This window comes from Phaenicophaeus curvirostris, chromosome 1 (assembly GCF_032191515.1).
Source record: "Phaenicophaeus curvirostris isolate KB17595 chromosome 1, BPBGC_Pcur_1.0, whole genome shotgun sequence".
Lineage (NCBI taxonomy): Eukaryota > Metazoa > Chordata > Aves > Cuculiformes > Cuculidae > Phaenicophaeus > Phaenicophaeus curvirostris.
In genome coordinates, this window is record NC_091392.1 from 89,490,621 (window position 1) to 89,515,144 (window position 24,524).

The window sequence follows — 24,524 nt, forward strand, 5'->3', positions numbered from 1 at the left end:
ACAGATCGGCTGTAAAGTAGTAAGTAGTCTCTGCCTGTGGGAGAAAGGGAACACTGCCAGGGAAATGATCTGCGATCTGCTCTGCTTTCTCCCAGCCAGGAGTAGCAGGACTCTGAGAAATCACTTATCTCAAACCTGCAAATACTCCCAGGGCTCATTCAGCTCATGGGCGTATGACTGATTCCTGTGTAACTCGCAGGGACTGAGAGGCTGGCTACTTCCACTGTAGGGGTTAACTTAGCCTAGGAAGTCGTTCTGCCTAACTTTCCTAAACCCAGCAGGATAAGATCTGAGAAGATCATAAACCTGCTAGCCCACAGCATCCTTGACTCCAGGGTTGCCAAGCTCCAGTTCATCTGAGCAGGCACCACAGGATGCATATGTGCCACAGAAACATTTACAGACAAGTCACGGAGGCAAGGTCTTTGTGTGAATTTAATCTCTTAGGGTGAGGCTCCAAGCTCCAAACAGTCAGAAGGTCATAGGGGAATGGTTACCACAGTGCAGCTGGGTGCTTTTTTCTTCATATTAGGGCCAGGGAAGTGGTCAGAAACCTCTTAGTGTGTTAGAAGCAGGAAGCAAGAGAAGCATCTCCTTTACCTCCTTAAAAAGCATTATTCACTGGATGAAAATAGGTAAGAGTAAATAAGGAACACGCCCTAAGTCAGAAACTCTTTCAGCACAGCCACTTTCCAAGTGTAGCTGCTCAATTATCTGCTGGTTACAGAAAGTGCCACTTGAGGAAACCAAACAGTGCAAAGAGGGACACGGTCTTCATCTTAAACTGGGACATGTAATCAGAAACACACACACTAAATATGGCAGGGATCTCAAGGGACACCCCCAATCCTGCTACCTTTTGGCACCACACACCATCCATCCATTCTTCAGAGATAACACACAGCAGCGCACAGTGAATTTCCATCACTCAAACATCCCTCAGCTGCGGGCAGGGGAGTCAGGGGGAGCTATGATCTGTGCATGCTGCACACACATGTAAAAACATCAGTAACTAGGATAAGGCCCTTCCCTCTGCTTCTGGTTCTTAGGCTCAACCCACATCTCTTGTGCCATGGTCTTGGGCTTTTCCAGACAGACCTTTCATATTACTGCAGGGCCAACAACGTACACAAATGGTTTGTTTAAAACAAAAAGCAACAAGAAAACCCCACCCACAAACCGTTACCACCCAAACCTTGTGATTTCAGCTGAAGCTCAAATCTGGGCAATGATACAGTTGTAGGCTGATAAGGAACAAGCCACATTCTTGCACAGCACATTTAACACAGCCATTCAACTGCCAGTGCAGGCCTTCTACCCAAAAGACAGACAGCTTCAACACATCCTCTCCCTGCATACGTAGGGACTGAAATGTTCCTCCTGACTTAAGAAACCAATCTACAATCAGGCAGCTTCACAGTGACTGGGTTGAGAGGAAGCAGGATCACTCTCATTAGCAACACAACCAACCAAGATGGTTCCAACCAAAAACGCTGTTAGCAGAATCGTCTGCTCTCCCATAGACTCCCTTAGCCATAGGGTTAAGGAGAAAAGCTACCATAACACCAGGCAGCACTCTTGTTTTCCTTTCAGAGTCCACTGTTAACATGTTGCTCCAAAACATCTCCTTAACTCAATATGTTTACCTGCTGTCTCATATCACAATCCATAATCACACAGTCTGAGGGAGATAAGCCAAGCGTACAAACCAACACAGACCCAGCTTGCAGAAAGAACAATGAGATTAAACATGAGTGCCTCCTCACCCAGTTGGACAGACGAGGATGGAATAAAAACTCTAGGAGTCAAGAGGTGAACGAATCTTACAAAGCCCTACAGGAACGTTGCTCACGAAGGCACTTAAAAAGCATGTGTACAGCTAGATGGAATAGAAGACAGAGGAAAAAAATGCACCAGAGGAGGGAGCTGCTCAGTGACTGCCTTAGTCTCTTTTAGCGAAAGAGCTGGGCTTCTGCAGCGGTCCACCCGTTTTAAAAGTTCACTCTCCAGACATCTCTGAGATGTTGCACATAGGTACAAGCCAGGGATTCCTTAACCTTTGCAGGAACCAGTGGATGCTCTAAAGTCCAGCAGCAGGTTCCTCTTGATGCCAGGCTTCACATCTAATGGAAACTCAAGCTCTTCCTGCTGAGCTGAGCTGCACCAGGCTTCCCACAGTGGAAAAAGGCAGCAGGCTCCTTCTCTCCACGTTTGTGCACATGGCTTACAGCTTTCTGCATCCTGTTGCTGGTCAACAGCAGCCAATGAACCATTCTGGCTAGGAAAGCCTCTGATGTTGTCAGTGACAGGACAGGCAGTCCATACACTGACCACGAAGGTAGGGTGTGGGAGGAAAGAGTCCTAGTGGAAGGGGCCATTCCCCTGCTAAACAGTCACTGTCATCTGCAGAAAGAGGGATGTCACACGATGTCTTCGGCAGAGTGCTGTGGAGGAGAAGACCCTAGGCTCAAGAAATGTCCCCAGTTGCATAGGAAACCCCTGTTATACTGGCCAGTGTCTATCACTAACCCACCCAGAAGCCTGCGCCCAGTGTTGTCCCGCAGAGCCAGCCGAGCTTCCCTCTCGGTCACGTTGTAGCTGATGTTCAACAGCTGGATAAGGAGGATGTATCCCATGCCAGCTGTTACAATGGCACAGTACCACACACAGGTGAACGACAGAGCAGAGCTGGCAGCATGGAAAAAGATGGGAAGGAAGCCATTTAGTTTTGGAGCAGCTGCTTTAGAGTGACTTTCCCTGGTAATCACTATCCTTTCAAATCCCTGTCTACATCTGCCACAGTGATCTCACTTCGCTTTCATCAGATAATCCTTAATGGCTTTTTTCAAAATTAAAGCTTCAGGGCTTACTTAATGAGAGCTTTTGGCACTACCAGAGCTACCCTTGCAGGCTGCTAACTCACTACGTAGCTCTTTACTTTTACTGTTGTAGAGGTACTCCCTTCTTACTTAAGGACATAGCGATTCTCACACTCGCTAGATCATGAAATGGAGTGCAGAAGAAAGTAGAGTCACGTGTGCTAGTGTACTCTGCACATCAGCGGTAGCACCAGTCTCTGAACTCATGCCCAACCCTTCTCACCACATTCTCCACCAGACAAGGCATATTAATGCTGTCTGTTCTGAGCAGATAACTCAGAGAGACAGTCACTAGATAAGCAGCGAGAGACGAGAGGGAGAAACAGCACACAGATTCCAGACTGCCAGACTGTCATCTGCATCTAGAGGCAATCATATTTTAGGGTGTATCTATATAGGACAAAATAAAGACACACTTCAAATCCCAGCCCTTCCGAAAACTTTTTCAAAATAAAGGGTGAGCTCTCTCCAAGTCTCAGGCTCCCCACTTTGGCAAAAGCAGGGATGTATCCCTGCTTCCCACACCTTTTTAGAGAGCCAACAGGACTGGCCCAGAGCAGAGAATGAGGAACAGTAAGAGCTGATCTGCCTGGTAGGACTGAGCTCCCACCCCAGCTCGCTCCCAGACAGATGATCTCACCTGTAATCAGAATAGGCCCCAGGGCAGTAGAACAGTGCCACAAAAGGATTTCGGCCCCTACAGATGGTGTGCAGGGTCAATGTAATCCCATACACAGCGGTGAGCATGAAGAAGGAGAGTGCAAGGATGAATGCTTGGTGGTTCTGCTCCCCTACACAGCTGTTAATCCTCCAAAAGGAAAGAAGAGATTACTTTGCTTAAAAAAAAAAAAAAAAGAAGCTGTCTTCCTTTGCCTCCTCCCTCCCCCCAGCTATTAGACACCCTGATTTCCAAAGTGCTTCTATACAACACAGGCTAAGAACTTTGAAAAACGTTCAAAGATGCTTTATAGGTTTTAATAAAAAAAGTTATAGGCACGAGCCAGTAGACCAGTAGAGTAACAGTGGTGGATCATTTGCCTCCTTCTTTCAGGAAGCGTAGTATCCTTTGCTGAGACACATCTCTACTCTACTGCTCCTTGGTTCCAGCACTGCATGCACACAAGCAGCTTTGGGTTTCTCTGTCCCAGGAGAGCACTAACTGCGGGACTGCTAGTGCTCCATGGACCAAGGTTAGAAAGAATAAAAAACAAAACCCAAGAAACCAAACAACCCCAGATGAAAAATAGTAAAGAACCAGAGGCAATTCTGAAGTATGCTGCAGGAGTTATCAGCTATTAGGTCACCTCACTTAACAACAAATAATTTTGTACGTTTTAAGTAGGATACTGTTTCTAGAGAACAGTATCAGGTCTTGCACACAACAAAAGCAACTCTATTTGGAAAAAAAAAAAAAAAAAAAGAAAGAAAAAAAAAGAGAAAGACAGAACATATGCGGCCTCACCAGGGCAAAACCTACCAGACACAGTGATGGTCCAGCCTCCTTACACATCTGCCACAAAGCCGGCAGTGCCCTGCTCGGGCTGGTTTGACCAGCTGGCATTTAGTGCACCAATCCCTTTTCACACTTTCTGGCTTCTCGGCTGACATCCTAGAATAACTTTTCACCTCCCCATTGACAGCACGGCCGCTGGCAGCTCCGGATACAGTAACACCATGGAGCCCATTGCAGACTCCTCTAATACTCTTGTTGGGCAAATCCTGCTGCAAGGATTTCTCGTTGCTTGCTGGGATAGGAAGGTAGCCAGGGTCTTTCTTGGCTCGAGACAGGGCTGCAAGCATAAGAATTAACCCACAGGTGAGAGCGACCACTTGGGAATACCCCACGTGGCCTCGGGGAACCACCTCCTGGAGGAACACATAGTACATGTAGCCCAAGGAAAAAAGCCCCAGGCTCAAGAAGAAGAGAGTGCGCTCCTTCCTCCTGTGGGTGAGGTAGTAATACCACAGCACTACCACGGGCAGGGATGTCAGGATGACGAGCCCCAGCAGGAAATGCAGAGCTGCGATGTGCAGGAGAACAGGCAGCAGAACCAGAGGCGGCACGAGGCTCACGTTGACCTTCACGGCTCCTGCGAACCAAGGGATGCACACCCGGTCCCCTACAGTGTCGACGATTCTTTCCAGAGCTCCTGGAGGCAAGGATCTGCATGTCAGCCACCTGTTAGGGGGCAGAAGCACAGACCCTGGCAGGAGCAGACAGGCAGCCACGCTCCGAAGGCGTTTTCCCTGTCTAGTCCGACTCCCTTCAGCCTGCCCCGAGGACCCAGCCCCGGCGCGCCAAGACCTTCCCTCCCCCTGCCTCTCTTCTCGCTGTCCCCCCTCTCCTTCTCCTCTCTCTCCCCTTTAGCCTCCCCCTCCCCAAGTCCCTTTCTCCAGCTGCTTCCCCTCTTTCCCTGCCTCGCCTTCCCTCATGCTATTCCCTTCTCCCTCTGCCTCCCCTTTCCCTCTCTTTCTTAATTCTTCCCCTTCCTTCACCCTCTGCCTCCCCTCTCCCTGCTTCACCTTCCTTTTCTTCCTTCTCCTCCACCTCCCTTCTCCTCCCTCCCTTTACTCTCCCCACCTCACCTTCCATCTTCCTTTCCATCCCTCTCTCCTCTCCCCACCTCTCCTTCCTTCTCCCCTTCCTCCCTCCCCATCCCTCTTCCTTTCCTCTCCCTTACTTCCCCTTCTCCCTCTGCCTCTTCTTTCGCTTTCCTCTCTTCCCAGCTTTTCTTCCCATCTTCCCCTTTTCTGCCCCCCTGCCTCCCCTTTCCTCTTCCTTCTCCCTCTGCCTCCTCCTCCTTCCCTCTCCCTGCCTCCTCTTCTCCCACCCTTTCCTTCTTCGCTTCCCTTTCCCACTCCCTCTTCCTTCTTTCCCTTCTCCCTCTGCCTCCCCTTTCTCTCTCCCCCTTTCCTTTTTCCCTTCCCTCTCTGGCTGTCTCTCTCTCCACCTCCCCTTCCCCGTTTCTTTCCCTTCTCCCTCCACCTCCCCTTGCCCCCTTCCCCTCTTTCCCTTCTCCATCTCCCCTTGCCCCCTTCCCCTCTTTCCCTTCTCCATCTCCCTTTCTCCCTCCATCTCCCCCTTCTCCCTCCATCCCTCCATCTCCCCCTTCTCCTTTCCTTGCCTCTTCCTGCCACCCCCTTTCCTTCTTTCCCCTCTCCCTTACCTCCCCCTTTCTTTCCCTTCCCTTCCCTTTTCCCCTCTCCCTCCGGCGCTACCTCCCGCCCTCGCAGCGGCGCGGCTGCTGCGCCTCCATCCCCGGGGCTCGGGCTTTGCCCGGCGGCGGCGGCGCCGCCACAGCGCGCGGACACTCCCTCCACCCCCCGCCCCGCCTCCCCGCAGGTGCCTCGCGCCCCCCCCGCCGCCCCCGCGGAGGCCGCGCCCCCTCCCGGCGGAGCCCGGCTGCCATTGGCCGCGCGCGCGGAGGTGTGCGGAGAGCGGGGGCCGGAGCGGCCCAATGAGCGCACGCGGGAGGAGGGGGGGGCGGGGCCGCCGCGCGGCCGCACCTGCCTTAAAGGGACAGCGCAACAGGTGGAGCCCGCGCGGGGACACCGCCCGCGCTCCAGGCCCGGCGGGGCTCCCAGAGAGCGCAGCCCCTGCCCTCCCGCGCTTTCCCTTCTTAGTTGACCTTATCCCTGCTTAGAACTGCGGAGGAGGAGGGTGCAGGGAGGCGGGTGCTGGTCTCTTCGCCCAAGTGAAGGGACGAGAGGGAACAGCCTCAAAGCTGCGCCAGGGGAGGTTCCGACTGGACACTAGACTAGGAAAGATTTCTTCCCCAAAAGGTTTCTCAGGCACTGGCAGGGGCTGCCCAGGGAGGCGGTGGGCCAGCACTGGAGATGTTTAAAAAAAAAAACAAAACCGAACAGAACAGGTAGATGAAGTGCTTAGGGAAATGATTGAGTAGCTGACAGCTACAGTTGGTCTTGATGATCTCAAAGGTCTTCTCCCATCGAGCGATTCTACCATTTGTCATCAGTGGGCACCTACCGAGCTAAGGAACTGAAAAGCAGCCCTGGGTGGAGGGAAAATACAGAGGGCTGAAAGCTCTGTGAGAGCTAGGAACATATGGCAGAAGGCAGGCTGCCAAAGCTCGCAGTTTGCAAGAGACTTAGCAAAGAGGTATCAAGCATTTTCCTGTTCAGTTAATTAATTTTAAAAATATTCATCCTTAAAGATGTTGACTTGTTTTACAAGGTCCCCCATAGCTTTAAGAAAAAAAAAAAAAAAAGAAGATATAAAGATCCTGCGGCTGTGAAACAAGTACCTGGCCTTTCTTCTAACGACTCTTCATTGATGGTCATGTTTCAAGCTGCTCCAGAAAGCCATTATTTCATTAAAGACAAGCCCAGCTAAAAATGGGAGTTCTCCCCTCCTCTGGAATTTGCAGATCCGTTAACCAGCTGTACAACTGCCCTCGCTCACACACCACATGACTGGAGAGCTCTGCACTGTTTGCAAGCCAGACTCCCCAGGATACATGACTGGCAGGAGACAGATCACCAGACTACAGGCATGCAGAACCCTACCTCTTCCAGAAACCTTTATTCTGTGCAGCTTTTAAAGCCATATAGTAAAGAGTCCAAAGGTGAACAGTTAAAATTCCCACCCACAAGTCCTCACACACACATCTTTTCTTCTGACATCTTGAATGGAAAGCTGATGTCTGTATTAACTCTCAGTTTTGCTGCTCTGTGTCCTGTTCAAGTGGTCAAAGCTTCTTTGGAGCATGGAAAGGGAAGTCTTTAGCTGTGAAGATACAACCATCATACACCCCACCCCCCAATTATTTAAATTAGTCTCTGGCATAAGTGAAGAAAATGTCTCCCTCCTCTTTTAAAGATTTCATTAAATTCCCTCCCTCCCTCTTTCTAAACAGTTGCCTTACTGTGCTCTCCCAACAGCTATACTTTGTACAGTTTAATAAATACTAACAGTTGAGTAGAATAAAGTCTTACCATCCTGCCAGACACTAGTGTGGAAGTTAAGCCAACACAGTCATTTTTAATCACATTAAACGTTCATAGCAAATACTCTAAGGAACACTGCACCAAAGCATAAATTTTCTTTTAATAACTTGCCCTCCCAGTGCATTATTGTGCATGAAATGTGCTTAGATTATTGACAACCCTCAGAAAGTAAAGTAACAAGCACTAAATATTATTTCCAGACAAAAGTGTTACTTGAGATAAAACAGTAAAAAAAAAAGGTATGAATTCAACCACTACCTATTTGTTCAAAAGGCAATTTAATACTTCAGAAATAGGAATTTTTTTGGTAGTAGAGAAACCAATAAGGGTATGGAAACCAGGATACTCATTTCTACAGTGAAATTTCCAGCACTCAGCTCTTTCAATTTGTGATCACAATGGTTAATAGATGAATAGCAATATTCTGTGCGGAGACACCTCTGAACAAGAAGTATCAAAAATGGCTTCTTTTTCTACTCTCTTTTAGTGTGTGGGAGAACACAGAGCAAACTGGTGATGGATGGAGGTACATGTGAACTCCCCCACAGCTTTCCTAGTCTTAATAATGTCTTCAGTCATGTTTTAAGATTTAATAAATGAACTTAAAATCAGAACATTAATAAGATAAGTTAAAAAAAAAAAGTATGATTTTACTGTTCTTCACTTACTGAGTTGAAATTTCAGTCTAGGGGTTTACCAGTCCTTGACTTTGGGATCAGAGAGACAACAGCAGTTAGCTACCTCTGTTTTTATATAGTATTTGTAGTACACAAGAGCTTGGAAGTGTAAATTACTGGGATAAAGAAGGTTAACTCCATAGCTATGGAACCTCTAAGAAACACGACCTATAGAATTTATTTTTCACTGGATATTATGTGGCCCAGTGATACTACAGCTAAATGAACCTCTCACCAATATCTAGAAGAGTACTGGGTAGCAAAAGCCAGGATAAACTTGGATGAAGAAACCTCACAATGAAGTGGGCAAATATTTAAGATGGTTTGGAGTCGTCTTCAAAAAGAGAATCTGTTTTTAATTACTCCACTGCTTGCTTTGTCATGATTCAGACTGCATCAACACATCCCATCAGGAGTACTTGAAGGTTTAAGAAAATTGACATGTATATTTAAAAAAAAACCAACCAACCACCAAACAAAAACCAAAAAACCACACCAAAACCACCGTCAGAAACAAGAGCAATACCTTTGTACCAAATTCAAGCCTAGGGCAAAGCCAATAAAGGAGTCATGAAAGCTTTAGTTAGCACCAGACAAAATCAAACCAAAGCTATGATGGCAGAAGGCTGAAAAAACTTGAGTTGAGAAACAAAGTATCACAGGAAAGGGGGGCAGACCTACCTGCTCAAGCATTTCAATTGAGTCTCTTAAAACTCCCTTCACATGTTTAACCTGTTCTTTATCATATTGTGGGATCTCTTCTTTTGATACCATTTCTGGAGACATGCTGAAAGAGAATGAGATTACATCAAAAACATGAAACTAGTATCTTCATGCTTTTCTCTAAGCAACTGCACTTTGCCATCGCTAAAAGCATCCTTTTCCAAAAGCCACATGAAAGGCTGCCTTCAGTTTCCCTGCTGCCTCACAGATACTGCCTCGAACCTTTGTATACAACAGCCACCAAGAACAAATGTGCTTGCATTATGTCTACAACGTAAGTTCTCACACTTCAAAGGGCACGACATCTTTTAAGAAAGTTACTTTAATCAGTTCTGAGGTGATCACTATGGAAAGTCACCACACTGCTTCCCTACTAGAGATCAGGATATGGTTTTTAACTTATTTGCCAATACCACATTCAAGAGAGGAAGCAATATCTGAGCTTCTTCCATATGTCCAAATACAAAAGGCACTTAATATGGAAGTCCAAGCAGGCATGGGATTTAGCAGGAGACTCTCAGAAAGAGGATAAGCAGCTAAATGGATCTTTAACATTACATTTGAGATCATCATGATCCACACAGGATGAAGCGAACACTTCGGTTCTGTGATCAGCACTATGATATTCACAGAAGATGAGTCACAAATGAAAGCTAAGGCTAACACTCCCCCAAAAAACCAGCTTGTCAAAGGAGAAATTTATCACTGCAAGATGCAGTCAGACATGTTACTGGATATGTACATAGACCACAGAAGAGCAGCAAGACCCAGCAGCTTTTGAAAGCTTACCACAAAATTTCATTGTTTAAAATCTGTTTATTTAGATCAGAGGAAATTGTGAATTCAACTTACTTCAAAGAGCTTTCTTCTTGAAGCTGAACATGGTAGAGTGACTGAGCTGCATGCTCTATCTTTGACAGTTTGAGAAACAGTGTTATATTCAGCAAGACCAAGAGCAGCAAACTGTAGAGAGAAAAGAACAAAAATCAAATCTTATAATAATTTCAGCTGCAATGCTACAGAAACAAGATCTGGGCTACAAACAGCTAATAAAAGAGAATTCTTCTGGGAGAAAAGGGTGTGGGACAGTGCTATACTGAAAAATAAAGATCTATTCAAACAATTCTTAGCAATTAGACTTACAACCTATAAGAATTACAACAGTGTCTCCTCTTGGAGCTTTTAAAACTAGGAATGAGTAAATTCTAGAATTTTTTAATAGGACCAAATATATGTAAGCCTGCAAGGTAGGCTAGGTTTGGCAAGTCAGCATTTTCATTCAGTGAGTCACTTCCCAAGTCAACCCATTCCCTTCCTATACCTGACTGCTCCTATATATATACACATTCAAATTAGGTTAGGATCTATCATGCTACATGCAAAGTCTACATGCAAGTGAGGTACAGGCAAGTACAGATAAAGACCAACATGAGTTTGATTCAAGCTACATTTTACTGCAAGTGAGTACTTACAAGACACTCATTACTACAATGATGGTGGTGGTCCTACTTACAGCATCTCTTTTCCTTCCTATAGGGCATGAAAGAGAAGGAGGTTAAAAAGCACTGAAGAACATTGAAGACACGCCAGTGCCCAGCATTTCACACAGAATAGCTCAACAGCTTCTGATGGAAAAAAAATAACAGATAATGTGGGTGCAAAAGAACATCTCCAATGTTCACCAAGAAGTTTCTGTAGTCATGTTGGACAACTCAGCTGCACAGTCAGGCTGTTCCATCAGGAGGAAGATTTTCCCCTACCCCAGTAAGCTGTGGAGAACACAGCACCGGGTCATGTTTACATCAAACCCTGGGAGCCTAAGAAGGCTACAGTCCACCCACTTTAACATTCCTTCAACACACAGGCTGCCAGTCACACAAGTAGAGACAGTCAGCAAAGTAGTTTTCTTCTGCTTGTTCTCCTGGCCACATTAGTCTTTCTGACAACTGGTGTCAAATTCAGTTCTCCTTTAATTTGTCCTGTCCTTACCAGCTTGTTTTATACATTGTCCTGATGACAGACTTCTGAAAGAACATTTGCTAGTCAACAAACAACAGGAACCAGACATTAGTGAGGCAGAAGCAGCATGCATGTCCTTTCCAAACTAAGCAGCAGTCATCTACCACTCTGGGCAGACCGATCTTGAATATAGTTCCCCTGATCCTCTAGAACAGTTTCTTACTTCCCTATTTCCTGCCCCCGAGAAGGAGCATACATGACAGCTGCAGTGTATACACTGGTTGTCAGAAAGACTAATGTGGCCAGGAGAACAATGTGCAACTCACCTGAAAAGGTGAAGCAGCAGAATTAAGTAATCAAGAAGTAATCTTAGTTAGGTAAAGAGTCCATTATACATGCTGTTTATCTAAATGCTCTCTCAGTACTGTACTCATTACTCTTCCCCTCTTTAAGAAAGGGCATTCGTTCCTACTTCAGTGTTTACAAGTCAGCTTGTGTCATGAAATCCACCATCCTCTGGTATGCATTAGTGCACAGATGTTCCTCAGCTCTGCAGGTGTAGCTAACATTGTACATGCTAGTGTTGTGCCTAGGGGCACTGGGACTGCAAGAAATGCTTCACTAACTCAGAAGTTACAAAACCAGACGGGACATGGACTCTTTAAAATAAAAATTAACAAAAAATAAAAAAAAACCCCACACCACAATAAAACCAAGATGACTGGGCAAAGAGGTGAGTGACAAAGTTTAATCAACTCATGACCTGGGTGTGCAGTCATTTGAGGAAATAAAGTGAATTTTCAACAATTTAACACAGGTTAAATTCTTCCTGATCCCATCTCATTTTCATTCTTATGCAGGTACAGCGCAGCATTTTAGGCTTTATTTCGTTTGTTTTATAAACTGAAGGCAATCATGAGATACTCATCCTAAAAGTGACTAGGCATTCTTGAAATCTATTTATGCAAGCTTGAACACACTAAAGCATTTGCTATTACAGCAATTAAAGACAATAACACACGTGCAACTGCTACTCTTGCACTATTTTAAGAGTTAAGCTTTCAAACATACCTTATGAAAAACATCTGATATAAAAATACCTACCTATTACGCTGCCCTGTGACTCTACTCCCATGTCACCAGAGGAGTGCTGGGAAGAGCGTTTGGGAAGTGATTCTGCCAGACTCCGGTGTAAAGTGCGTCGTCTTCGTCTCAGAGCAACTAATTTTCCAGAGTCTTCTATGGACTGATTAATTGCATATTCCTCCAACAGAAGATCTGATTCTGCAGTGGAAAAAAAAGTGTTACTGAACTTTCAAAAGGAAACCTGAAAAGCCTAACAGTGGAGACTTAAATTGTGAGATATGGAGGGTGGCAGCAAGAGGAGTGATTGAACTTAAAGCAGGTAATTGACATACTACACCTTGACCTGTGCTACCTGTTCTGTTTGCTAGGTGGCACTTAGCACACTTTCAGATAGGATGCACACTCAGCCTGTGCGAGATTGTTTAATGATATGTTAGACAGCAGTTGGAGGAGCACTTCAAGACACTGTTAGACTGAGACTAGGAATTGTGTTAGACTGCGAGCCTACAGCCGTGGCCGGCTGTTAGCAGACATAGTCAGGGAGCCTGCCAAATGCCACTGCTTCTCTTCTTATACCCACAATCGAGGAAACAAAGATAGGCACTTGCAGTTGAAATTAACAGCTTTTCTGCTGCTCCTCATGTTTCCCTCAGAAATCAATTACTGACAAGGTATACAAGAGTTCCTCGGTTAGCATTAAGCTACCATGCTTTTTTTACACCCTGGAATTGGCAGATATATTGATAACAGGAACTTCTGACCTGGAGGCTCCTTTGGTGTTGCCTTCTTTTTAAAAGAGTGTTTAAGAAATCAAGTTTAGCAGACATGAAAGCATACACAGGGTAGCCTCCTTAATCTACCAAAGGAGAAGATGTCTCACCAAGTTGTTTGAAGTTTTCCTGTATTCCTCCCCAGGTATTCTTCTCAATTACAGATTTGACAAGGCCCCAGGGCTGCTTTTTATACTTCACTTCTGCAGAAACCCTAATAAACAGAATACAGTAGTGAAAGAGTGCTCTCAAGCAGCACAGTGATAGCAGAAATCTCTTACCAGAAGCAGGCCTCTAGCTTATGTCCACGGTCTGAGGTACAAACTAGAATTGCCTTGGCTCTCCATCTGGGCAGCCCTCACACTGAAGCAAGGCAGGAGACAGACAGCAGCAAAGGCATCATATCTAGCTAAAGTTTCAGGAGATTCCAATGTCCAAATTACGGGAAACTAAGATTTTTTTTTTTTCCTTCAGACTCAGATTAATAGAGAATTTCTGTTCTTATTTTAACAAACAACTAAAATACGCTTCAGGCTTTCAGATCATGAAGCCCTGCTTTTTACTCTACATGTGTACACATGATATATTACATGTGCACTGCAACAGCAGCAGGCGTAATTCACTACTACCACTCATACACCAAGTGCTCAGATCCTACCCTGAGTAGACAGAAACTAAAACCTGTCTTTCTGTGAGCATGACAAAGGGGAAGTGACATTCCAGCTCTGCATTCCCAGGTCAAGCTAATCAATAGTGCTTCCAGAATATAAGTGAATTGGAGTAGAATCTTTTAGAGGGCTGCTTCTAACAACTAAACCAATCTCAAAGCTCTTCATAAAGGACAAAAGGATAGCTTGTGATTTTGATTTAAGCCAACACTGACCATTCTAGAACACTTTTTCCAACATTTTCAAATAATCATCCCAATTAGCGTAAGCCCATTGTGTTTCTAGTCTAACAAAACAGCATCTTTCAAAGAGTTTTTGAGCCATTTTAAACACCAGCTGTAACACCATCAAGCACCTTCTCTTTTATATATGCAAGCTCTATGTCCCATATTGAAACCTAGGGTTACCTTGTGTCTCAAATAAAACAAATATAGCTCTCAAGAGGAAGAATGACTCACTTAAAAATCATCCACAACAGTTGTTCAAGGAGCTTTCTTCCCTTCTCCTCTCAGTAGAGAGGGAGCCTTTAGCACTTGTACAGCCTGAGATAAGCCAAAATAAAATCCAGGCTTGCTTGCCTTTCCTGCATACTGATGACGATTGAGATAAAAGATCTTACTAAAGACAGCACAAAAACTACCAAGAATTACATAGTCAAAGCCACAGGAATGTTCTGAACGTGGAATTTGATCACTTCAGGCATTTCCAACAAAGAGGCAGAGTTTAATAATGAAGCCTGATTCACTTGAGTACACTCCCTGCAAAGCTAGTCTCTTCCATTTCCCCTACACCTTCCTCTGAAGCCATCCTCCTCTGTGTGGTCAGAGCAATGATACCTGGGTAACTCTGTAATAAAGCATCTCAGGTAGCTCCATTTTTTCCCACTCCATGGCTGCACTCGAAAACATAAGGTTGGTCAGAACCCAGTTCACTCATATCTCATTGAATTAGTGAGATGCAAATACAGCACACACATGATGGGATAAACCAAGCTTATTTTATAAAAGATATCAACTTCAAGAGAAGCTGACCTTCTCTAAGCTGTTGGCAGATCTCTTGATAAGCACAGTTCATCAACCCATACTACATGCACCTTAGCTTCTCGCCTCCCACTGTGCATCACTCAGGCTCACCGTAATCGACACTTGTGACTGGATGTGCGGCTGATACAGTATCTGTTCACAGTGTAGAAATAATCATGGTAGGGGACATCATGGGTCAGTACTTCAGCATCCACCTGATAAGACTGACCTTTCTGGCTCTGCTTATGCAGGATCTATCATAAGAAAATAAAAATAAGGATATATTCATGGTATCTGATTTTTTTTCCTTTGGCCCAAATGCATTAGGCTAGATCAATTCCAAGTGCATTACAGTACAGTGAAAGCCTGAAAAAAATGTAATTAAAAAACCAAAAGCAAAATACCACCCATCCTACCCTCACCCCCCAAAAAAACAACCAACAATAAAACCAGTTAAGAATGGCAAGTATAGATAGGGCAGGGAGAAGAGGCCGCCCGCTAGAGCCAACACAGTATTTCCCCGCTGCCATTTCAAGTACAAGATGCAAGGCTGAGCACAAACTCATGACAACTCTTTGAGACTGGCCTATGACACTTTTCCCAAAGCAGAATTATAGAATGGTTGACACTTGAAGGCACCTCTATTGGTCATCTTGTCCAAGAACCCTGCTCAATGAGGGCCATCTACAGCTGGTTGCCCAGGACCCTGTCTAGATGGCTTTCCAGTATCTTCAAGAAAGGAGACTCCACAATCTCTAGGGACCTGTTCCAGTGCTCCAATATCCTCACAGTAAAAAAGTGTTTCCAGATGTTCAGAGGGAACTACTTTTGTTCCAGTGTGTGCCCACTGCCTCTGGTCCTGTCACTGGGTGACACTGAACAAAGTGTGACCTTTGATGGTGAAGGCCTGGCTTACTGGTCTTTGCACTCTCCTTTCAGATATATATGTATATTAAGATTCTCCCTGAGCCTTCTCTTTTCTGGGCTGAAGAGTCCCAGCCATTTCTTATATAGGATGCTCCAGTCCCTCAGTCATCTTAGCAGCCCTTTACTGGACTCTTTTCATTTCTCTTGTACTGGGGAGCCCAGAAGCGGACACTGAAAGCATTTCATTGCACCTTTTCATCCCCAGTTCATGAAGAGACATTAACACTTTTCCCTACAGACTTAGTGGGAGAAATTTACAGCCATCTGTATGGGTAGAAAGCCCCTGTGATTTCATCAGCATCTGGCAAGATATGAGGCAGGCTACACTTAAGATGCTACATTTAAACTGCAGATCCACTTTTAGCTCACTGAACTCTAATCCATGGTCAGATCTCTAACAAACTGTAGAGCTGACCTCTCCCTTGCTTTTAAGGCCATCACACACACACGCACAGTACCTGCTTTTCAGTTGCAGTTGTGAACTTTCCACAAAGTGGATTGTTAATTGTTACAGTGTACGTCAAAGTCCTCAACTGATTGCCATTGGAATCTCTATTCCAAGGGGTCGATACAGCATCTAGATGAGAAATTATGCAAAGTCTCACAAACAGATTACCTAAAAGTCATTATCTCTGCCCTTTCACATCTTAACAGTTTAAGAACAGTGGTAGGGAGAGACAGAAAACCAATTCCAAATGGTTGTGGGGTTTTTTGGCAGAAAAAGGAAAAATTGTAGTTCACTGATGAACAAAGGTGGGGCACAAAGTAGCTGAACTCCAGTCTACTGAAAGACTTGAGGGTGGGGAGAAGAGAAAGCAATTAAATGAAAATAGGTCATTTCCCATCTGCTTAAAGTTGAATAGATTCACTTAGCATTATCAAAAGCTTTTGCCACTTTGCCTTCCAAGCTGACACTGAAAAAATATTACCCTTTTTGACTTAATTTGCTGTTCTTATGATCTCAGTGAATAAAATTTACTCATCCAGAAAATTAAAGCCTGTGAGTCTCATTTAGGAGTATGCAATGATTTTGCCTGTGTACCAGCCACACACATTTCACTATTTCTGAGACACAATGTAATCAGAAATACCCCACAGAATGCATCAAGTTAATAGCCTACCCAAAATTCAGGCATTAAGGTGTAGGTTTGTGGTGCATTGAAATGAGCTTTTTAGTCCAAAATGTGACTGACCTACAGAAACAATAAGCTAGCTTTAAATACCCTCTCTCATAACTGCGCTTTAAAGCTTCAAAACTCCTTTAAAGCAAGGAGGAACTTATAATTCAACTTAGCCACAGTTAACATTTCTCAGAGGCTAAAATTTTCAGGATACTTTGCAACATGGATAGAAGGGAGAAGAGTGTATTACCTACTATACTCCTAGAATTGAGAAACCTCTGCATGAAGTGAGAATTGGTGAAAAGGATTTCAAACATCTTGTCTGCAGTGATGTGGAAAACCCTGTTTATAAAAATTCTCCCATAGAGATCATTCTCCGAGACAGTCTCCTTTACTCCTAAGGAGAGAAATGCAGAGACATCAGATTAAGCGTAGAGCAGTATTATGAACGAATACATTATAAAGAAACTGTGTAATATTCTAAGCTTTATTACAGCTCACATCCTTTCCAAGCTAGCATCAGCATTTGTTTCTCACTCTCAGAAATGCAGCAGTGACAGCACCACATGATTTGGTAGTTAGGTGGTTGTCAGGAGCAAAGTCCAGAGTTGATTTCCTAGCCCTTCCTTTCCCCCTCCCTATTTCCCTGTACAAATATAAATTGAGAAATCAACATCACAAGGTCACATCCCTTTAGTTTTGCTTTCAGTATTCTACTAATCCTACAGAAAACACTGGGGAAGACAAAGAGTTAGCATAATCTTCATTAATATGTATGCCTATTGTACAAGGGACACATGCACAGCAAGCAGGACAGTGAAATCATATTCGCTTTCTTCTTACTTGTGACTAGCTTCAGAATTCTGCTTTTAACATCTATAATACTGGTAGTATACACAGTGTAAGAGACCAGGCACCAACTCCCAAGCAGTTGCTCAAACTCCTATAGATAAGTATGGAGGGAGGAAATCAGGAGGTACCCTGTTCCATTTTGCAGTGCTGAAAAGTGCAGTAAGACACTTAACCACCATCCCCTACTTCAAAACCACCAACACGCGCCTCAGTGGTGTTCTGTGGCTGCTGCAGCACTGATCTTTGCTATTTCTGCTTCTTGTTGGTTGCTGGCATGACTCAGCTTTGTGGTTGTCTCAGTCACTCTTGCAAGAGATAAGGGACAGAATTATAATCCTGGAAGGCAAACAGTTTCCTATGCAAACTACAACTCAATCTGCTTATGCTTTAGAAACAAGTTCATCCTAAGCTATAATTATCAACTCCTTCCTCCCTCCCAAAAAAAAAAAAAAACCCAAACACCTACCCCAAACACTAAAATGAAACAAAAAGCCTGACAGCAAATCTTGCAGAAGCAAGACAGAAGTCAGGATGCCTAACATCAAATGATACAAATGAACACTCAGAGACAGCAAAGATCAGTGCCAGCCACCAATGTAAAGGTACCCTGAATATCAAGATATAGTTCACAAGCTGCCTACAGGCTAAGGTTACAGCACTTAAACTTTGGTAGCAGACAGTATTGATAAACACAAATGCAGCTACTGAACACCACAACAGTCCTCAATGAAATCCAGTTCCAATTCTGAGCTGGCTCAGGCTCTAGTACTGCTTCTAGGTTGCTAAAAATCCCCGTTACAAATCTGCCTTCAAAGAAGTTCTCTTCGACCTCATCAGGTTTCAACACAGGACCCAAGAAGTGAAGCACAAGTGCCATTGTTTTGTGTTTGCACAAGAGATCAACTTCCTTCCCCTACAACACGTTCTGCTTATGTGAGGTGGGACAGAAAGCAAGTACACATTAAGAAGCCCATTTAACCAAGTCATTACTTGCTGGAATACAGATTCTGCTGTACTGAAACGTTCTGTAGGAAGCCTGGGTTTTTACCGTATTTCCTCTCAGAGCTGAGCCTAACAACACCAGAATGTACTCCAAGTGAACTGGAGGTTTGACCTCAGCTAACAAGGCCCCAACACTACAGAACCTTTCAGAGTGCACTCCCCACTTTGCTAATACACAGGAAGCTTCAGATATTGATGTTGACAACCCCTTTGCCTACTGCGCATCACCTAACGCGCATAGAGTTAGATACCAGGTAATTCAAACCTTGTTATTCTGGTTAAGTCTTACTCAGTTGGACCTTGACATGCCCAAGGAATCTGCTACCATGGGGGGAAAAAAACAAAATTCAAAGGCCCAGACACATGATCAAGTCACAGCACATCAGATAAGCTTTGACAGGCATTTGTGTATATCTTAGCAAATACAAGACAATAAAAGTTACCTTTGCCCCAGTGAAGCTCAGCTAAGGCACAATTTCACAGGCACCTGAAATGCCTGAGGACAGCTACAATGTTTCTGCAGATGCTAGGTAATTTGGTAAGCTACAGCAACTTAGGATACACACAAAGCCCATGCACCTTAAGGTGCAGACCTTGCTACTGAGATATTTTACTCTTCAACCATGAAGTCTGTCCTCTTTGTACTGAGTCTTAAGTAAGAGCATCCATGGGTCACTATAAAATTTCCTGTAGATTGAATTACCTACAATATTTATACCCAGTTATTCTCTAATAAAGAACAGTCGATGAATTGCCAAGTGTGAGAGGGTATCTATTGAGGAATGGGGTTTTAGTTACAATCCCTCCCAGGCCTTGGAACAAAACCCCAAAATTTTTAAAAATGGTGTTATCATATAAAGCAGTATTTTCAGAAAATCCAAGCTGAAACTGGGTTGCTATCTCAGGCCCACCAGCCACTTTAGATGCTAGGAGTCCAGAAGGTCTGGATATCTTTCAGACAATAGGTCTAGAAGACATGAACGCTGTTGTGAGTTTCACATCTGTGGAAGCAAGTCACTGCATACAAGCTTGACAAGCTTTAAGTCACTTCCACCTGGGCTTCTCAGTTTCTGCAGAAACTCTAGATGAAGGAGCAAGAAGGAACAGTAGCACAGCAAAGAATAAGTGTACAGTTTACAGTTTGCAATTTGGAGAGAATAGAAAGCTTTGTTTTAACTCACACAGGTAAACTTACCTGCCTTTTTTTTAGAACTCAATACTAGAGCAACATCAAGCATTTAAGCTAGGACTGCCTCAGAAATACCATTTATGAACAAGACTGTTAGTGCTGGTATCTAGATACCAATCTACCTCCTTAACTTTTAATGCTGTTCTAACCCCTCAGCAGTATGCAATTATCAACCACTAACTCTTAGCCTGCATACGTTTATAGAAGAATTGGAACTACTGTCTGATAAGAGAACACGAGATTATTCTGACTTTAGGTTAGGATCCCTAGCAACCCAAAATTCCAGAAGTAAACATATTACCCACAGTGGCCTGATTCAGCATGAAGACATCAAGTCTGTTCCCTTCCCCCACTATTGCCTTGTACTTCATAAGGTCATTTTCATCACTGCAAAGCAGGCTGTGAAATAATGTTTGAATATAATACCATTGTGGAGTAGTGACTGCAAAGGCCTGAAAACATCTGCAGTGCAAGAGAAGAAAGACAAAACTGAAGAGGGGGAAGGGGACAGGAAAAAAAAAAAAAAGTTCTTCAAATTCCCATTAACAACCAACAGCTCAAAGCTAAACACACTGCAAGCAAATCACAAAAGCTGAACCGATAAGAGCAGAGGCTATCAAACAAATTAATAAGACAGCTGATTTTTCCACTCCACAGAGTTGGAGGAGGATCAAGAGAGGAAAAAAATGGATGTATGCAAATCTTTGCACCGTTGAGGATTTCTACGTCACTGAGGATGGTGAAAAATTGCATGTTGCTTGAAGAACAAGCAGGTAGGAGCCTTTAACCAGATACATCTGAAATCAAGTCAATAAAGCTAATTCCTAGAGGGAACATGACCCATACCTCATCTATTTAAAGGCTACATCAGCAACATTAACTATTATCAAAAACCTCTCCTATACTTTAAAAGGCTAAGTACAAAATTAACTTGAGGAGGTACTGAGTAAGAATTGTGGCTTTTTCCAGTTCACAAGATTAAAAAAAAAAAAAAAAAAAAAAAAACACAAAAAAACCCTCACGTCTTTTGCCTTTAGATAACTCAAATATGTCCTTCAAACCCCAAAGCAACAAATAATTTGTAGTTATATACTCAATAAAATACATGTTTTCAGGATTTTGATTAAAGTGCCAACAAGTTAACAGGGCTACTCTGCCTTACATATGTTCTATGTCCAGAATTTCCTAACTGGGGTGGTGGGTGGGGAACAGGGCTGAACTAAATCCAACCACCCTCTATTTAGAATGTTTTCTGTCCAACATATCCCTCTCCAAGAAAAATCAAGCTATCAACATCCCCTTCTCACAGCACTACAGTGCAAGCAGTTATGCTGTCCTGCAGACCACACATTTAAGATGGTTTTTAATACAAACAGGAACAAGACAGTAAGTCTGTCAAGTTATGCAAGGAGATCAGGAATTTAAGTCCCTGTATGCAGGAAAGCTTTCTAACAGAAAAGATACTTTTCCAATTTCCTGTTTCCCCTTTCCTTCTTTGAAGTATTTTATGCTGCTGAACATTGTCATTGCAAAAAAGAAAACCAAAAACTCTACATACAAAGAAGTCATTTGAGGAAATTCCAGATCTCCTAGCTCTATTTTAGAAATACATATTTCGTGCTCAAACTAAAATTTGTTTTCTGAAATTCAGAATCAAGAGCACAGATGTTAATTTTTATCTTAGCCAAAAGTTTGTCACAGCTTGAGATTTATACTTCAAATTATAAAACTGAATGAAAGCACCAAGATGCAGTTCAATAGGCCAGTGGTGCACATTAAGACACACATTCCCCATCCCCCTAGTAAGCAATGTGAAAATTGCTTAGGGCAAGAGAATTAGGGTTGCCAAGGCTCTGGCATTCCAGCTTTGGGTATCAGATGGACCTGGAGTTAGAAAACAACAGTCTTGAGCTTGCCCCTCACCTTATTTGCCAGGACACCTCCATGGGCAGCCTGAGTATAAGCCAGAGGACACAAGAGAAATTAATCACATGGGTAAACCTTGGCCATGTAGTAAAGCTAGTTTCGTTTGCATGAAGGAATTCACCTTGCAAGAGTACAGGACAACTGCAACAGAAAACAGACAGAAACAGAAGAGAAAAAACCTCTAAGCATGAAGAAGGGAATCTTGAGAGAAAAGATTAATGTTGCAGGACTAGAAAATCCTGCTCTGAATATAAAGGACTAGTTTGGAGGGAGGAGAAATAAGAAAAGCAGCATGAAGTCAGTTCTCTTTTTATTAAAGAGACATCTCCAGTTTAATATGCTCTGTTTATTCAACGTCAATGCAGGCATGACAGTATTTACTGCTGTCATATAGGCAAACAGTAGCATGAAAGGCAACAGGACCATTTTCAATTAGTTTCAGAGACCATTGCAATAAAAAAAAAAATTAAAATCCAGAGGCAGAAGAAAGACATAGTACCACGAGGATGTGAAAACTGCAAGATATCTAAAATATCCAAAGGCCAGTAACTTCTGCTGCTATAAGAGATACACCTGTAATTCAATAAACAATTAATTTATGAAGCTTAAGTGTGTAGTACTGTGGCATAAACAGTAGCCTGTTCAGGTGGGTATATTCACAAAAATTATACAACCTGACATGCATCAAGTTAAATTTGAAACTCAAGCTAACAGAGTAGCAGTGCAGGTAAGCAAAAGGAAAAAGTTAGTTGAATATAAAGCATATCCTAAGGCAAGAATCAAAAATTGCAGGTGGCCAGTTCAATCCATGACTGTGAAAACTTCCCTGGACACCTCTGATTCCAATATAATGACACCTGCAAGCAACTTCAGTTGCCAACTCTGAAATGCTGAGATGTGACATTTCTCAGCCAAATTAAGAACTGGCCTCAACTAAACTGTTCAATTCCCATTAACAGGTGATGGAAGTTCTCTTTGCATATGAAAGAAGTATTCAGTTGCTATCATGACTGTTGAGTTTCATTTGCATACCATCATACAAGTCTGGAACCAACCCAACTTCTGAACACCTTGTATTAAATGTATTTACAGAGTCTGTGATATTTAACAGAATACCCACCACAGTTTGAGTGAACTGTTTGAACTACGGCCCTTTGGCACAGAAAAGTTCCCCACAATAAGTGAAAAGCTCACCTCAGAGAGTGAGAACTTGACAGGGGCTACTGTTGGACCACAGAACAGGCACCCACAGACCTCAGCACAAAGTCTCACTGTCATCCAGCCTGGGTACAAGGCACGCTCTTGCCTTACAGTCTCCACAGGAGATAACGAAAATGCTCATACCAAACCCTCTATAAGACATACAGCTACACTTTTCTCTCTTCTAGTAAGAAAAGGAAAGGAAGCACAGAACAGCCAATTTAAAGTCTGTATGCTACTGTGGTATCCAGGTTTCACCTCATCTTATACCAGGTAATGATGCACAAGTAATGCATATGGTGTGTTAGGATCCATTAAGACACCAACTCTGTTGGCACACGAAGTATAAGCTGCTCCGAGATACACATTAAGGTTTATAATCTTTAGACCAGATTCACAATATGCACAATACACTTGAAGCTGGGAAGTTGTTTTGTCTGGGCTTTCAGCAAGTTACACAGTTTTCTCCACCAATAACACTGAAGTCCATATGCCTTAAGAAAGCAGAAGTGTAATAAAGCAGGGCTGGGGAGTGCGAGGGAATCTTTCAGAAACTGGAGAACAATAGGAAATGTTTCTCCTCAGTTCCCAAGAAATGAAAACAAAGGGAAGAAAATATTTTAAATACCCATGAGAGCATGGGAAGTGAAAAAACACCACCACAATGTCAAACTTTTTTTAAAAAAAAAAAAGAAAAGCTGTTAGTGACTCTTTACCCACCAAAGGGAAGACACCAAAATTAATTTCTTTTCATTCTAAACACTCCCAACAAGTTCTCTGTTTTTTTTTTCCTTGCCAGAAACTAAATAAGATAAAGATGTTTTTGCTGCAGTTCTGTGAAACAAATACGCAAACAAGTTTCATAAGATCAGAAAGTTCCCTAACCTGCTCCACAAGTGAGATGGAACACCAGAGTCTGGCTGTCTTACGGATCCCAATTGTTAAGAGATTTACCTTCTTCACTATCTGAGGCACTGCTCTTCTCTGGAAGATTTTCATTCTCATTCAGGTCCAAGGACTTTTCTAAAGACCTGCTCCTGACTAGTTTAGCAGGTTTTCTTTCTGAAGATCGAAGAGGACTCTTCTTTACTTGCTTCTCATTTAGGGACTCCTCCACCTGAAACAACCAAAAGGGGGGGAAATGCATCAGTAATCACAGAACGTTTTTTTTAAAAAAAGAGGAAGTTACTTTCAAAGAAGAAAGCCATATAAAGAAAGCCACAAGCTCTCAGTTACCACACAGTTAAGCACTAATTTCTCCTTTGTTCCCCTATACCAGCCAACCTCCATTCCTCTTTATTTCAAATTTCATCTGCCTTAAAAGGGACTCTCCATCCAGGCCCCTTGCACCTACCTGCATGGTTTGGTCTTCTTCCCTGCATCAACATTAGCATTTATAAATTTGTTAGCATAACACATTCTTTACATTTTGTTTATCAGGGCATTTTTTATGTGCCAGTTTAACAAGGGGTCCAGCAAACCTGAGTGGAAGCACAATGAAATAGGCAGGACCTCCCTTTTCCAGCAAGATTAGATCACCCAAATTACATATTAT

At 43.3% G+C, this 24,524-nt stretch overlaps 2 protein-coding genes across 4 annotated transcripts in view; both read right to left on the reverse strand.

Moving 5' to 3' along the window:
* Nucleotides 1-276: 276 nt before the first annotated feature.
* ZDHHC23 (zinc finger DHHC-type palmitoyltransferase 23) lies at nt 277-7,181 on the reverse strand. Its single transcript, XM_069851813.1, has 6 exons — nt 7,145-7,181; nt 6,868-6,892; nt 6,099-6,390; nt 4,357-5,150; nt 3,520-3,687; nt 277-2,688 (listed from the first exon to the last, which is right to left on the reverse strand). Exons 1-6 carry the CDS (start codon nt 7,179-7,181, stop codon nt 2,421-2,423), a joined length of 1,584 nt encoding a protein of 527 aa, XP_069707914.1. The 3' UTR covers nt 277-2,420.
* Nucleotides 7,182-7,393: 212 nt separating this feature from the next.
* Nucleotides 7,394-24,524, reverse strand: part of GRAMD1C (GRAM domain containing 1C) — a 54,775-nt gene continuing 37,644 nt past the window's right edge. For 2 of the 3 annotated variants that reach the window (XM_069867547.1, XM_069867557.1), the window contains 10 exons: nt 23,924-24,086; nt 17,051-17,197; nt 16,138-16,256; nt 14,864-15,006; nt 13,173-13,276; nt 12,311-12,490; nt 10,720-10,777; nt 10,100-10,210; nt 9,206-9,311; nt 7,394-7,626 (listed from right to left, as the gene is read on the reverse strand). In XM_069867547.1, coding sequence (XP_069723648.1) covers nt 7,549-7,626; nt 9,206-9,311; nt 10,100-10,210; nt 10,720-10,777; nt 12,311-12,490; nt 13,173-13,276; nt 14,864-15,006; nt 16,138-16,256; nt 17,051-17,197; nt 23,924-24,086 — 1,209 coding nt within the window. In that variant the 3' untranslated portion in view covers nt 7,394-7,548. The remainder of the gene's footprint in view (nt 7,627-9,205; nt 9,312-10,099; nt 10,211-10,719; nt 10,778-12,310; nt 12,491-13,172; nt 13,277-14,863; nt 15,007-16,137; nt 16,257-17,050; nt 17,198-23,923; nt 24,087-24,524) is intronic. The other variant, XR_011338363.1, reaches the window with a different exon arrangement.